Source organism: Neoarius graeffei, chromosome 28 (genome assembly GCF_027579695.1).
Source record: "Neoarius graeffei isolate fNeoGra1 chromosome 28, fNeoGra1.pri, whole genome shotgun sequence".
Taxonomy (NCBI): domain Eukaryota; kingdom Metazoa; phylum Chordata; class Actinopteri; order Siluriformes; family Ariidae; genus Neoarius; species Neoarius graeffei.
Window position 1 is genome coordinate 17,054,646 of NC_083596.1, and position 15,435 is coordinate 17,070,080.

At 39.2% G+C, this 15,435-nt stretch overlaps 2 protein-coding genes across 3 annotated transcripts in view; one reads left to right on the plus strand and one right to left on the minus strand.

The window, feature by feature from the left end:
* LOC132875841 (E3 ubiquitin-protein ligase RNF43) overlaps positions 1–3,568 on the plus strand; it is a 211,425-nt gene extending 207,857 nt beyond the window's left edge. For both annotated transcript variants that reach the window (XM_060912947.1, XM_060912948.1), the window contains exon 9: positions 137–3,568. In XM_060912947.1, coding sequence (XP_060768930.1) covers positions 137–162 — 26 coding nt within the window. In that variant the 3' untranslated portion in view covers positions 163–3,568. The remainder of the gene's footprint in view (positions 1–136) is intronic.
* An 8,760-nt stretch (positions 3,569–12,328) lies between these two features.
* The window catches only part of hpda (4-hydroxyphenylpyruvate dioxygenase a), a 39,618-nt gene continuing 36,511 nt past the window's right edge, over positions 12,329–15,435 (minus strand). Inside the window, exon 15 of the mRNA XM_060912205.1 lies at positions 12,329–12,442. Within this exon, the coding sequence (XP_060768188.1) occupies positions 12,329–12,442 (114 nt within the window). The remainder of the gene's footprint in view (positions 12,443–15,435) is intronic.

The following is a 15,435-nucleotide window of genomic DNA, read 5'->3' on the forward strand; positions in this document are numbered from 1 at the left end:
TTCTTGGAATTGTAAAAACAATCATGAAATATCGCGTTTATCTCAAACTGCATGTAACACTGTAAAATCAGCTGGGATATTTGCCGTGAGTCATTTTAATCCGAGGCGTGCTTGTGTCTTGTTTTACTTTGTATAGGATCAGAGGAAGAGTCTGGTGTTTGAGAACTCTCTCCATCCCCAAACCTCACGCTGCTACACAAGAGCCGAAATGGACAAACAAATCGGCCGTTTCTCCCTCTCTCTCGCTCATTCACTTTTGTCATAGTCTTCCAAATAATTCCACATCTCATGACAGGCATCATTTCTCATCATCCTCAGTTTCCACAATTGTTCTGTAATTCAAGTCCTCATGGGTTCTTTGGCTGATTAAAAGTTTAGTTTTGGAAAGGGATTTTATTTTGGATTTTTTTTCCTGTAATTTTTACTTTTATTGGAACCTTTACATAGTAGTTTCTCTAAGAGGCAAATAAAAAAAACCTTTAGGGTGCTATGTGAAACTTTTTTCTAAGAACATAAAGGTATGTCAGTTCAAACTCAATTCCAGCAGGTGATAATTGATGGTTAATGGTACTGTTGATGATCTATTATGTACTTGTAACCCAAGGTTCTGAACCTGTTATTAGTTTTCTGTTATTGTTTTTTAAGTCCGGTTTACCATGCAACACTCATACGTCTTTTCCACCAACAGAGAACGGGTTGTGTTCTGGTTCACAGCATTTCGACCAAAAATAAATTGGTTCGGAACCTAAAAAGTTGGTTCCCAGCTGGAAACAAAATATAGCTGGCTTTTCTAGTGTGAACCATGACGACATCAATGGGATGGGCGTGTCATTAGTTTGGAGAGGAAATGGAGTGCAGCAATGGGGAATGAAACAGAAAAGGATATATCTTCAGAAAAAATGGAACGAAAACAAATATCTGCAATGACAGAACAAAAGCTCGCAGGTAATCAGTGCACTCTGCCATCTTGCTACTATTCTATACTTCTGTTGTGCATTGAGCAACGCCATTCATCTATTCGTAACGCATCCTTGATTGCTCAAAACTGGTGAAAACATGGGTTGGTTTGCTAGCTAGCACCAAGGTTCAAAGAATCCTGAACAGAACTGGTTCAAGAACCCGTTCCCTGTTGGTCAAAAAGCGGCTTCAGTGAACTGATGGTCAAACCTTTAAAAAAAGTGATTTATCTTGTGTCATTTTTTTCTCCTTTTGAAAACCATTCAATATGTTCATTCAAAAAAAAAAGTCCCAGAATGCCTTAGTTACCTCCATGCATCACCGCAGGCTTGGGTAGCAGAAGCAGGCCTTTATCTTTATCTTCAAAATTTCCCCTTTTGGGAAATTCATGCTTCACAATAGACTGTAATGATCCATGTTGGTCATGACAGTATGTCATGTTAGTGAAGAAAAAGAACACCCATGTTGATTTTGTATAGCCATTACTGGTAAAATAATACCCTTAACCCCCTCTTAGACCCAGTGTATCCCTTTAACTGATCTGATCTTATCTTTGCAGAACACTGAACATACCCCAACATATAATATCATTGATCCGAATGGAAAGCGTGCATGGTTGAGGTTAGGATGTCATCCAAAGCGATGATATCATTCAGTGTTTGTGCTGCATAAGAAATAAGTGCCTGCCTGTCTCTCTCTCTCTCTCTCTCTCTCTCTCTCTCTCTCTTTCTCCAGCCTACCTCAGATAACCAATCAGAAAAGTCCTGTTCACGTCACGGTACTTCAAAAGTAAAGCTCTTGCCTGGCACCCTCTCCGTTTACTTCTGATAAGTGAGAGATAGGACGCTTTATATCATCTGTCCGGAAAAAAAAAAGGATCACTGACTGTTTGGAGGTCATTTAGGTTTCGGGTCTTGTGCTCGTTAATTTGAGAAAGGCAGCTGTAGTTTGTGTCATGGTTTTTTGTTTGTCTTTTGTGTCCTTTTTTTTGTTTTCTCGGTTAAAACAAAGCAAACTGACTGAAAAACTGAAAACGTTAGGGTTGGCAAGAATTTCAAAACCTACTTCTGGTCATTTTTCAGCCTTTTGTCATTTAGCCCAGGCTGAGGAAATTATCCATGAGTACATGCTTTTACCTCTGACCCTTTACCTCGTGTATGACTCGCATGTATCTGTACGGATATGGATCATTGGATCATTTCAGAAACAGTCACCAACCTGCAAGCTTGCCAAAGATGCCTCTTTTTTAGACTTGCTGCAAGACTTTCGAGATTATTTAAAAATGCTGTATTCAGTGTTCCTTCAGAAGTTGGTATGCTTTATCCTTGGTAATATATGACAGTATATTTTTGTTTAGAAGATATGAAAAGCACATTGCAGTCATTATGCATTTTCGTAAGCAGTAGGCAATGCGTATTGTCTAAAGACAGCTAATAAAGCAGCCCTTTAATCAGTATAGAGTAAAATACAATTGACAAATGTCGCAAAATCAATTTACATAATATGGATTTGCTCTCATAATTTCGCCAGAATGATTATTATGATTCCAATTTGGCTTGATATCATGTCTTTACTTTTGTTGCCGCTGTAGTTTTGGATCTGTACTTTTTCACATGCAAAGTTTTAATTTCTTATTTCAAGGTCAGATTGGCTAGAAGGAAAAAAAAAGTCATATTGTTGCTCACCTTTCTAAAAGGTACAGTAATACATTCACAAAATCACAAGTGCATCTTCAAAAAGAAGGAGACATCAGGGCATCAGAGAACAATGTTGTATATAGATAAACCATAGAATTAAACCTTGACTTTTTTTTTTAAATAATAAATAAATTAAACCACTATTGATCCTATACATTTCAACTGGTGATGCTCAGAGAGTGACTTATTTAAACCAAAGTCAATAATTAAATGGAAAATAATAATAAAAAGGATACGAGATACCCGATTTTTCAAATGCCGGAGATGTTCGATTGTCTCATGCAGTCGTTATTGTTGTCAATAAATCTTTGTTTGTGCCTTGAATTACCATGAAGCTGCCTTACAGACGACCTGCTTTGCACTTCTGCGTTGCCTTTATATTCATGTAATGTTGGCCTGAATGTTCTTTCATTACAGGCCTTGTCTTAAATTTACAATTTCACATGCAGCACTTTGGAAAAATGTTTTTAAAAAAGAAATGTAAGAGTGAAACCTGAAGCAAAACAAGCTAAGCATTATGTAGCTACCAGGACTGGGGTACATCACAGAAATCAACAAAATGTCAATGAACACTAAGGGTGACTTGATCTCCTTTGTTTATTTTTTTACTTTCATTTATTTGCTCTCTTATCTGATGGCGAATGAGCTGAAACTGCCTTTTGAATAGAGCAAACTCCCTCCAGAAAACCGAAGGGATATGCCAGTATATTTTCAATATTTTGTGTAAAAAAAAAGAGAAAGAAAAAAACATTAATGAGATAAAGTGTTGTATTTTATATATAATAGACATTTTTTTATATAATAAAAAAAAATTCAATATGGTAATGTCACTAATATATTTATTTACTAATATATTTATCCAGTTTGTCCAGGTTTAAGAAAATGAAAAATGTCATTTTCCCTTTTTTTTTAATTTTATCTTTATGAAACTTACGATTGCCATCATAGATGTATCGACTTAGCATCATTCCAATTATATGCAAATAAATTATTTTTAAATAAAAAGATGCAACATGTGCTATATAATTTATTTTTCAGATGTTTGTGCTTTGGCAGATGCATGCTGTACTGAGGTTTAAGTAAAGAAATGCTTACTATACTTAATATTGGTGTTTAAACTTTATGATTCATACATAGTATGTACGTATATTATTCATTTTTAGAATCACCATCTTGTATCAAGATCCTCAACCAAATATAAATCTAGTCCATTAAATTCTCTCCTGTGACTCAGTGTAACTGCAAGTTCTTCAGATTCTTCATCAGTGCTCTCTTGGTTATGAAGAAAATTCAGTAGTTAATTCAGTATAAAATTCTGTACACAGTTCACATTTAGTATATAGCTAGGAGTACTAGAATCTTAAATGGTTTCTCACATTCTTTGGACCTTTAAGAGCTCTAGTATTCTGAAGGAGTGCTACTGGGAACCTTGAATGAATGGGAAACTTTCTGAAAGGTTATACAGTGTCTTGCATAAATATTCACACCCACCTTTTGAACTTTCCTGACAACCTGGAACTGAATTGGATTGTATGGGATTATCTGTCATGAATCTACACAAAATAGACCATGATATTGAAGTCAGAGGGAAAAATAATCTCCTGTAATATGTATAATTATTTGTTCTTGGTGAAACTGTCTGTAGAAGAAGATAAGAGAACATATCGAAACAAACAGCATCATGAAAACCATGAAGCTATCAAAGCAAGTCTGGGACAGGTTGTAGAAAAGTATCAATTAGGGTTTGATTATATATACAGTGGTGCTTGTGAACCCTTTAAAGTTTGTGAACCCTTTAAAATTGTCTATATTTCTGCATAAATATGACCTAAAACATCATCAGATTTTCACACAAGTCCTAAAAGTAGATAAAGAGAACCCAGTTAAACAAATGAGACAAAAATATTATACTTGGTCATTTATTTATTGAGGAAAATGATCCAATGTTACATATCTGTGAGTGGCAAAAGTATGCGAACCTTTGCTTTCAGTATCTGGTGTGACCCCCTTGTGCAGCAATAACTGCAACTAAATATTTCCAGTAACTGTTGGTCAGTCCTGCACACCGGCTTGGAGGAATTTTAGCCCATTCCTCCGTACAGAACAGCTTCAACTCTGGGATGTTGGTGGGTTTCCTCACATGAACTGCTCACTTCAAGTCCTTCCACAACATTTTGATTGGATTAAGGTCAGGACTTTGACTTGGCCATTCCAAAACATTAACTTTATTCTTCTTTAACTATTCTTTGGTAGAACAACTTGTGTGCTTAGGGTCGTTGTCTTGCTGCATGACCCACCTTCTCTTGAGATTCAGTTCATGGACAGATGTCCTGACGTTTTCCTTTAGAATTCGCTGGTATAATTCAGAATTCATTGCTCCATCAATGATGACAAGCCGTCCTGGCCCAGATACTACCACAACCATGTTTCACAGATGGGATAAGGTTCTTTATGCTGGAATGCAGTATTTTCCTTTCTCCAAACATAACGCTTCTCATTTAAACCAAAAACTTCTATTTTGGTCTCATCTGTCCACAAAACATTTTTCCAATAGCCTTCTGGCTTGTCCACTTGATCTTTAGCAAACTGCAGATGAGCAGCAATATTCTTTTTGGAGAGCAGTGGTTTTCTCCTTGCAACCCTGCCATGCACACCATTGTTGTTCAGTGTTCTCCTGATGGTGGACTCATGAACATTAACATTAGCCAATGTGAGAGAGGCCTTCAGTTGCTTAGAAGTTACCCTGAGTTCCTTTGTGACCTCGCCAACTATTACACGCCTTGCTCTTGGAGTGATCTTTGTTGATCGACCACTCCTGGGAAGGGTAACAATGGTCTTGAATTTCCTGCATTTGTACACAATCTATCTGACTGTGGATTGATGGAGTCCAAACTCTTTAGAGATGGTTTTGTAACCTTTTCCAGCCTGATGAGCATCAACAACTCTTTTTCTGAGGTCCTCAGAAATCTACTTTGTTTGTGCCATGATACACTTCCACAAACATGTGTTGTGAAGATCAGACTTTGATAGATCCCTGTTCTTTAAATAAAACAGGGTGCCCACTCACACCTGATTGTCATCCCATTGATTGAAAACACCTGACTCCAATTTCACCTTCAAATTAACTGCTAATCCTAGAGGTTCACATACTTTTGCCACTCACAGATATGTAATATTGGATCATTTTCCTCAATAAGTAAATGACCAAGTATAATATTTTTGTCTTATTTGTTTAACTGGGTAAATAAGTAAATACTTATGCAATCACAACTTTTTTTTTGTTCTTTTTTTTCAAACAATATGAGTTGTCTTCCCTACTTTAGTATCATTGGGTACTTTGTGCAGATTAATGACCTATAATCCAAGTTCAGCCTGTTTAATTTCTATATTATAACACAATCAAAATGTGGAAAATTTCCAGACACTTTATTTATAATATGTAAGGCTTTCCTAAAAGGGGCAAATGGAAGAACTACTAAGCATGCTGGACATTGTTTAGTCACTGTTTTTTTTGTTTTTTTTTTAAAGGGTTCTCCAGAATTCATGCTGGAAATTATTAAAATAAAATGTTCCAGGTAGAACTGTTTAATATTAAATGTCCTTAAGTACAATGTACTTCGTTAATATTTTAGTGCAATGTAATTCTGTCACATGTCAATCGAATAACTTCATCGAGTTTCTAAGATAGCGTGTTTAATTACCCAAATTTACAACTCATACTCACACCAACACGGAAAACTTTGGAACGTAAGTATCCTACTGCTGTGAAGTTCTATCGTTATACTGTTATTGGTCAGTTTTGATGCAGTGCTTTGTTAATTGCACAGGATCGGTTGCACAGCAGGTGTGTAGGTGGTTAGCACTGTCGCCTCACAGGAAGAAAGTTCTGGGTTTGAGCCCAGTGGCTGATGAAGACCTTTCTGTGCGGAGTTTGCATGTTCTCCCCGTGTCCGCGTGGGTTTCCTCCGGGTGCTCCGGTTTCCCCCACAGTCCAAAGACATGCAGGTTAGGTTAACTGGTGACTCTAAATTGACCGTAGGTGTGAATGTGAGTGTGAATGGTTGTTTGTCTCTATGTGTCAGCCCTGTGATGATCTGGCGACTTGTCCAGGGTGTACCCCATCTCTCGCCCATAGTCAGCAGGGATAGGCTCCAGCCCGCCCGCGACCCTGTAGAACGGGATAAGCGGCTCCAGATGATGGATAGATGGATGGTTGCACAGCAGTTGGAAGTTCCTACACTGTGGTCATTTCCAGGGGCGTGGCCACGTGGCAGATAGAGGGAAATAATGGCCACCTTTGAAATAATTCTGGCTGCGAAAATTATGAAAAAGAGATTTATCTCATGTAAATGACACTTTGAATGTAATAAATAAGAGCACTTGCATCAATGGATGGCATAAGGAATAAAATGACTTGCTTTTAGAGGTTGTTTATTGTATGTATATACTACAGCAATTTGCTCACAGTGATTTTTTTTTTTTAATTTATTAAAGAACGACACGTCATATTTTCTGTCCATTTACCGGTATAGCTACCTTTAATGTTGTGGAACAACCAAATCACAAGTTACTTCCTGCTATCACTTCCACTATTGCAGCTATAAACAGCTCATTCCCTCACCAACCGCTCTTATTTCTTTCTTCATATGTTAAGACAAAAAAAAAGGCTTGTTATTGGTTAAGCAGCATACACTCACCAGCCACCCAGCCACTTTATTAGGTACACCCATACACCTGCTGTTTTATGCAGTTATCTGATCATAACGTAAACTCATCCAGATACAAATCAAGAGCTTCAGTTAATGTTCACTTCAAACTTCAGAATGGGAAAAATTGTGATCTCAAAGCGTGACTTTCACTGTGACACTGGGTGTTGGTTTGAGCCAGATGGACTGGTTTGAGTATTTCAGAAACTGCTGATCTCCTGGGGTTTCTCATACACAACAGTCTCTACACAGAATGGTGCGAAAAACAAAAAAACATTCCTTGAGCGACAGGTTTCTGGGTGGAAACAAACGTCTTGTTGATGAGAGAGGTCAGAGGAAAATGGTCAGGTTGGTTCGAGCTGCCGGGAAGGATATGGCAACTCATAGCAACTCTTTACAACCGTGGTAAGCAGAAAAGCATCTCAGCATACAACAGCAGAAGACCACACTGGGTTCCACTCACTCCTGCAGCCAAGAACAGGAATCTTAGAATCAAGAACAAGTTCCTATTAAAGCGGCCAGTGAGTGTATTTAATCATGTATTATCAGTTTTCTGTAGATTATGTAGAGCATCCAGCTAAGAAGTCCTGTAAATTCAGTGTTACTCTAGAATCGATAATGTTTACTGTGATTCAAAGTCTGAGTCGTACTGGTATAGAAAATAAATCATCTCCTTCTGACCAATCAGATTTGAGAACTCATTAGCACTGTGGTATCAATTTCATTTGCCAAAACATTATTTCTTGATAAATATATTAAGCTCTGTGTAGAATACATGTTTGTCCATCCATAAAAATTACACTGTCGGCAAAATCTCAGCTAATTAATTATGTATTTAGTGCTTACGGATATTTAACAGAGGAGCGGTGGCACGGTGGTGTAGTGGTTAGCACTGTCGCCTCATAGGAAGAAAGTTCTGGGTTTGAGCCCAGAGGCCGATGAGGGCCTTTCTGTGTGGAGTTTGCATGTTCTCCCCGTGTCCGCGTGGGTTTCCTCCGGGTGCTCCGGTTTCCCCCACAATCCAAAGACATGCAGGTTAGGTTAACTGGTGACTCTAAATTGACCGTAGGTGTGAATGTGAGTGTGAATGGTTGTCTGCGTCTATGTGTCAGCCCTGTGATGACCTGGCGACTTGTCCAGGGTGTACCCCGCCTTTCACCCGTAGTCAGCTGGGATAGGCTCCAGCTTGCCTGCGACCCTGTAGAACAGGATAAGCGGCTACAGATAATGGATGGATGGATGGATGGATGGATGGATATTTAACAGAGGTGGACAGTAACGAAGTACATTTACTTGAGTACTGTACTTAAGTACACTTTCTGAGTATCTGTACTTTACTTGAGTATTTTTTTTTTTGGAAACTTATGACTTTAACTTCACTACATTTGAAAGGCAAATATTGTACTTTTTACTCCACTACATTTCTATCAAGGTCCTCGTTACTATGAAGCAGCTTTGAAATTGGATGTGTTTTTTCCTGCTTTTTTTTCTAAAACGTCATTGTTTGTTTCGCAGGTGACACTGAGACAGCCTATCAGTAATCACTAGGGTCACGTCATGTCCATAGACTGGATAAAATCAAGATCAATGATTTCTCCGCAGTGTTATTTGAACACAATCAGTTGATGGCAGAATGGAAGGAGGCGGTTCTTCTGGAGAATGTATGCACTCATGGCCCATGAACCCATATTTCAGTTTTCTGAAAGGATTAAAGATTCATTTCATTTTAAATGTTTGCTTTGTTTGCCGAAAAAGAACCACATCACGGCCTACAAAAACTCGCCGTCCAACCTGCGAAAGCATATTGAGGTTTGTAAACGTTTTATTCCAAGAGAAAGCTTGCAATGAAGTTGTCTGTGTTTTTAGAGCTAGCGGTAATCTTGCAATAGCTAAGCAGTCTGGTTGGTCAAATGACTTTCTATGGATTTCCCCGCCAAGCTGCCACAGCTAACATTTACACATAGCTAGTTAACGTGGACACAGTTAGCATGTAAAAATGGAGTTACGCTAACATGAATAACGTTAACTTATCTGAAGTCCTTTCAGAAATATGTTTTAGCATAATCTTGCCAAATAAACAGAATGTAGAAATCTTTCTTTCCTAGTAGCGTTAGCTACCCAATATGATTTTGAGTTTGAAAAGCGTTTGCTAGCATGTCAGGTGGAGTTTCACCGACGAGCTAGCTTAGCGTTAAACCACCATGATGCTCAGCATGCGTTCATTTTGTGAATTCACATTTCTGTCTTTGGTAAGTGTTGTAGCAATAATACAACAATGTGTTGACAGAAAATGTACTTTTAATACTTAAGTATTTTTAAAAGCAAGTACTTCAGTGCTTAAGTAAAAAATTGATTAGACAAATTTCACTTGTATCGGAGTAACATTTGACCAGCGGGATCTGTATTTTGACTTAAGTAATGAAGTTGGGTACTTTGTCCACCTCTGATAGTTAATAGAAAGTCGAACCACCTATAACATTGCCTTATATTGCCGCCAGAGGTCTAGATGAACTAAACTGTTCAGAACACTCAGTGCGTTTACATGCACATCCAAATCGAGCTACTGTTGGTAATCGAGCTAAGGGTCCCAGCAGGGGTGCCAGAGAAATCCAATCCTACATGCACACAAGGAAATCGAGCTATTGTGTGAGGTACATTGTGCACCCGAGCCACAGGTGGCGCTACACGCCCCATCGTGTTGGTACACTTCCGGTTGTCGTCATGAAGAAGAGCTATTCAAGAGTATGGACCCTTTCACGTGACGTCACGACAAACGCGGCCGCCATTTTGGACATGTACTACCAGTAGTTTACCACAGCCAGCATTGAGGAACGGCAGCAAAGAAAGTGTTTATTTTCAGCAAGACTTCCATCATGCCACTATATTGTTGTGCACCTGGATATAGTAACCATCAACAAACAAGGCAAGGTTTATCATTTTATCGGATCCCAACGGAGAAGATGGATAGCGGCCATAAACAGGAAAGATTGGCAGCCCTCGGCATACCAGCGCTTGTGTAGTGACCACTTTGTTGGAGGTAAGACGAATAAAATTAGCCAGAAAAGGCATTACATTGCTGTTAACATTCTGTGGCGGCGAGTGTGTAACCAAATGGGCTAAAATAACCCATTGTAACCTCTTTGTTCTTCTGTAGTAGCTATTAGCTAACGACATTAGCTAGTGTTGTGTTCCTTTGCTGTTGGTAGACTGTAGGACAGATCAGAGGCAGTGTCCTACAAACAGCGCTTAATTTGAGGGGGAGCAAGCCGGAGCGCGCTCCGGAACCTCGGGCGTTGGCTCCGGCAGCTATTTACACTGGATCCGGTGATCCGACACCTCTTTTGACTATGTAACAAAAAAAAACAAATAAAAAAATGCAAGTTTATTTAGTGTTAATGTCTGATTTTGATATCTGTCTTATTGGTGATTTCTCTCATGAAACAACATCCACAAAATATCTGCAGATGAACTTAATTTGCAGTGTTATTACAAAACATGCCCAGAAGCGCAGCGCCGCGCCCCCCTCCCCCCCTCTTTTTTTCCGCACCGGAGCCGCTCATCCTCTGCGCTCCGGGACCTCCTACTTTACAAATTAAGCACTGTCTACAAATAAGTGTTCAAAACAAGAGGAACATGTATTTGTCTCTTAAATCCAGGCCGTTCCCTGTAATCTGTAACAACGGTTGGAGAAAGTAATGGCAAATAGTGAGTGCACAAACCATAGAAGGTAAACTGTACACAGCGCCAGGGCAGTGTGATGGTATGTCTACTTTTAGATTGTGTTAGCTTATCAGTGAAGACACTCGTCACTCGACGAGTTTCACGTCTTTACGACGGATACTTAAATGTGTGTTAGGTATTATTGTTGCAGTCTAAGCAGTCATTGTAGCAGCTAGATGAGCAAGAACCGAAAGGGTCTGTGCCATAAACCGTTATTTCTGTACGGCGTTGCTAATGTGTCGTTACTGTTGTTATTTCTCCCTCTGCTCGCCCTGTAAATGCCCTGCGTCGCTGGATAGCGAAGGTGTTTTCTGCATCTCGCTCCTTTTTCTTGTATGTTCTCCGTTTGTCGCCTTCCTCGCATTCAAACCAATTCGAGCCGAAGTCCGCTACATGTCCAAAATGGTGGTCGCATTTACGAAGGTCACGTGACTGAAAAGGGTCTATAAACAAAGTTATCAGTTCCGTGTTCACAAGAAGAACGACGACGAGGACAGCAACATCGAGATATATTATATATAGATATATATATATTCAACTCCTTAAGCTGAATGAGCATGAACTCTATCTCCTCATTGCTCCAGAAGTGCACGTTTCTACTACTATTGTCATGCCAACCGAGGCTGTTGTGTTTCCCGCTTGTGGTCTCGTCACTCGTCACTTCCAGAAGGGGCAGTGCTGAAGTAAGTAGCTCGACTACGTAGCTCGATAGGGTTTACATGCACTAAGTAGCTCGGCTACAATCGCATAATCTAGGTCGCGTAGCTCGATTACGAGAAATCCAGTTCGGTTTGATTTCAGCCGAGCTAAGGTGTTTCCATGGCATTTAGAACTTCGATTTCAGTCGAGCTACGGCAGAAATTCGATTTTCTCTATGTGCATGTAAACGCACTGACTGTTTCTAAAAGTGATCTGCCTGAGTAAACATTCAGCACCAAACTGTGCTTTCAGCATTTCAGCATTCAGCTAAAGTACACTTCCTGAACATCAACAAAGAAAAGCAACAAGATGCTTAAAAACACAACTTTAGTCTGTATATCTGGAAAATACCATGCAATAAATGATCCCAAAGTACTTTTTTTTATTTTACTGTCACAGTGGGTTTTTTTTATAAGACATTACATTTGCTCTTATGTGACTCCAAGTGGAGTTTAAGTTAAATGAATGTATGAATGTATTCCTGCAATATTGTTAGTCATGTGCTCATCTATACATGACTCATTTACATCAGTTGTGTGAATTTTCTTTTTAGATAAAAGTCTTGGGATTGCCATCAGCAGTGAGAACAGTGAGGTTTCCTCTGGCATCCTGGTCTTTCTCAATGGCCTCAAACAGCGATTTGAAGTTGCCAGCCCCAAAACCCTGAAAAATATCGAATCAAAACATCGTCACAATGACTGAAATGGTTAAAATGCTAAATATTAATTCATACCTTGGTATTTTCATTATTGAGCAAATCATTCATTGAATCATTTCTCCATTTCTGAACATGGCATGTGATAAATGAATGGAATAACTGTCTAGGCATTGGGGGTTGTTCTGGAAATTCTCCCCATCAAACGAATTGCAATGAATGTTTTGAATGTCAAAGAGCCTGTTTTAAGTCTCAGCACCTCTTTGGTATGGTCGGGGCAGAAATGTCCTGTCTTCGGGCATTTCCTCTACTTCATAAGACTGAAAATGCCCCTAGTTAATCACCGGGCCTGTCCAAACAGAGCCAAGTACTCAATCTATACCAGTCCCGAGGACCTTTGTGCTCTGCATAGTTTCACTCTAATACTACTTTAACTCGGTGTCAGTGTTGAGCAACATCTGTTTAACTACATTTGTAAGTCATGGAATGGGCACGTTGTTACTTTTTAAATCCAATAGCTAGAAAAATATTATAGCAAACGAGTGAAGTGCTGATAAATGTTACGTCATTTTCCTTTCCTGACAAACGCATTCTTATATTTAACGGTTATTCTATGAAATCGAGTCAGACATGAGCTGATAGCCGACGAGGCGCGTTGCACCGAGTCGGCTATAAGCCATGTACGACGAGGTTGAGTAGAATAACTGTTTTATTCTATCCACATTCGCTGGATTTTGAGAAAAGGAGCATTTTTATTTTTCTCATCTCATCTCATTATCTCTAGCCGCTTTATCCTTCTACAGGGTCGCAGGCAAGCTGGAGCCTATCCCAGCTGACTACGGGCGAAAGGCGGGGTACACCCTGGACAAGTCGCCAGGTCATCACAGGGCTGACACATAGACACAGACAACCATTCGCACCTACGGTCAATTTAGAGTCACCAGTTAACCTAACCTGCATGTGTTTGGACTGTGGGGGAAACCGGAGCACCCGGAGGAAACCCACGCGGACACGGGGAGAACATGCAAACTCCACACAGAAAGGCCCTCGCCGGCCACGGGGCTCGAACCCGGACCTTCTTGCTGTGAGGCGACAGCGCTAACCACTACACCACCGTGCCGCCCCATTTTTATTTTTATTTTTTGCAAATCCGATAAATAAAAACTTTATACAAAACATCTGGCAAAATCATTTCCGCTTAGACGGACTTCTTAAAAACCTATCGTTGGCTATACGAATTGACTTTAGTGTTGTTTTTTTTGTAGAAAGTCCCGTCTTGCTGTAGTGTCGAGGTATAGAATAGCTTTAGACATTTATTTAATTCTTCCTTGGACATTTCAGTGCTGTAATTTTCAAACTTCTTTGAGCTTTTGAAGCAGTCTTAAAAAATTCAACAAATTTTAACGCTTAAAGATGAAGAATGTAAATAAACCGGTGAAATGACAGGGGCAATTTGTGAAAAATGCGATAATAGTAATTTTTGAAAAATAAAAAAGATACGTCCTTCCCATCAAATACTTTTATTCCATATTTTATTGTTTTTTTGGAGGGGGGGGTTGCTTTCGAGTAGAGTTTTTATTTCATCCTAGGTTGGTTCAGCAACACGCGCCACTATTTTGTTTTTCTCTACTCATGGTATATGAGCTGATAGCCTAGTAGTGGAGTAGCCAATCAGAGCGCGCGATTGCTCATATCCAGTGAATGTGGACAGAATATTTATTATTTTTCCACCTACTGTTTCATGTGTTTCTTGTTGGTTTGTTTTCTCAAGAGTAACTTGCAGCTTAAAATATGCCCATTATTGCTATTTGTGTGCTTGGGGCAATTGCAGTGCAGTGATTGGATTTTGGATTTCAGAACCACTGATTTATCTGAAAAACATCTCTCATTTCTCATTCCTGTTTATTTCTGGGATACATATGCAAGAAGTGTTTGTTGTTTTCAGTGTTCACAGGTATTTTAGCTCTTCTACACTATTAAAGAGTGGGTTCTTGAAGGTTTCTTTAGTACAGGTAATGATTATTTATACAGAGTTGTATGCAAAATATGTGCACCCCGGTTGTTGATTCTTGAAGTGAAAAGAAGTCAAATCAAATATATTAAAACCTATTTTCTTTCTGCAAATGTTAGTTGACTTAAAAGTCAAGGCAAAACCTGCATGGAAGAGTCATCAGAAGGAGACCTTATCTGTGACCTGACCATAAAAGTGAACAGGAAAATACGTATGGAGGATCTTGTAGGTCAACATGAATGTCTAAGGAACCATGTTTACTACTGACGTCATGTTGTGTCGTGTCATGTTTTTGCTTAAACAAAATATAAGACTCAGAAATGATCATTGAACTATTTGATGGAACTATTAACAAGTATACATCCAAAGCAAAGGCATATCAAGTTCCTCTCACGGACATGTTTCCAGTAAAAACCATGTACTGCGCCAGTGTCTATCCTTCCTGAACATCGCCTTGGGGAAAGCCATGACCTAATGGTTAGAGAAGCAGCTTTGGGACCAAAAGGTTGCCAGTTTGATTCCCTTGACCAGCAGGAATGGCCAAAGTGCCCTTCAGCAAGGTACCTAACCCCAAACTGCTCCCCAGGCTGCTCTGAGTATGTTGTACGTCGCTCTGGATAAGAGTTTCTGCTAAATGCCTGTAATGTAATGTAAATGTATGTCTTTGCACAGCCTCACATCCCCCAGAAGCTAATACTAGCCCACTAACCCAAAATATTACTATATTACCAAATAACATACGGCTCTTACAGTGTATTTTGCATACACCTGTATACGACTATAAAAATTCAAATAAATTTTAAGTTGATTTTTTGTTGTTTTTATGCATGTCATACAAATTATTACCTCGCCTGGGATGGAGTCCACCAGGGGGCGAGGTATTGTTTTCAGTCAGGTTTGTTTGTTTGCTTATTGCAAAAGCTAATAATGAATATGATATGAACAAGAAAAAGGAACTATTTCTTTGGACCAAGCAAAATTGAGAACATT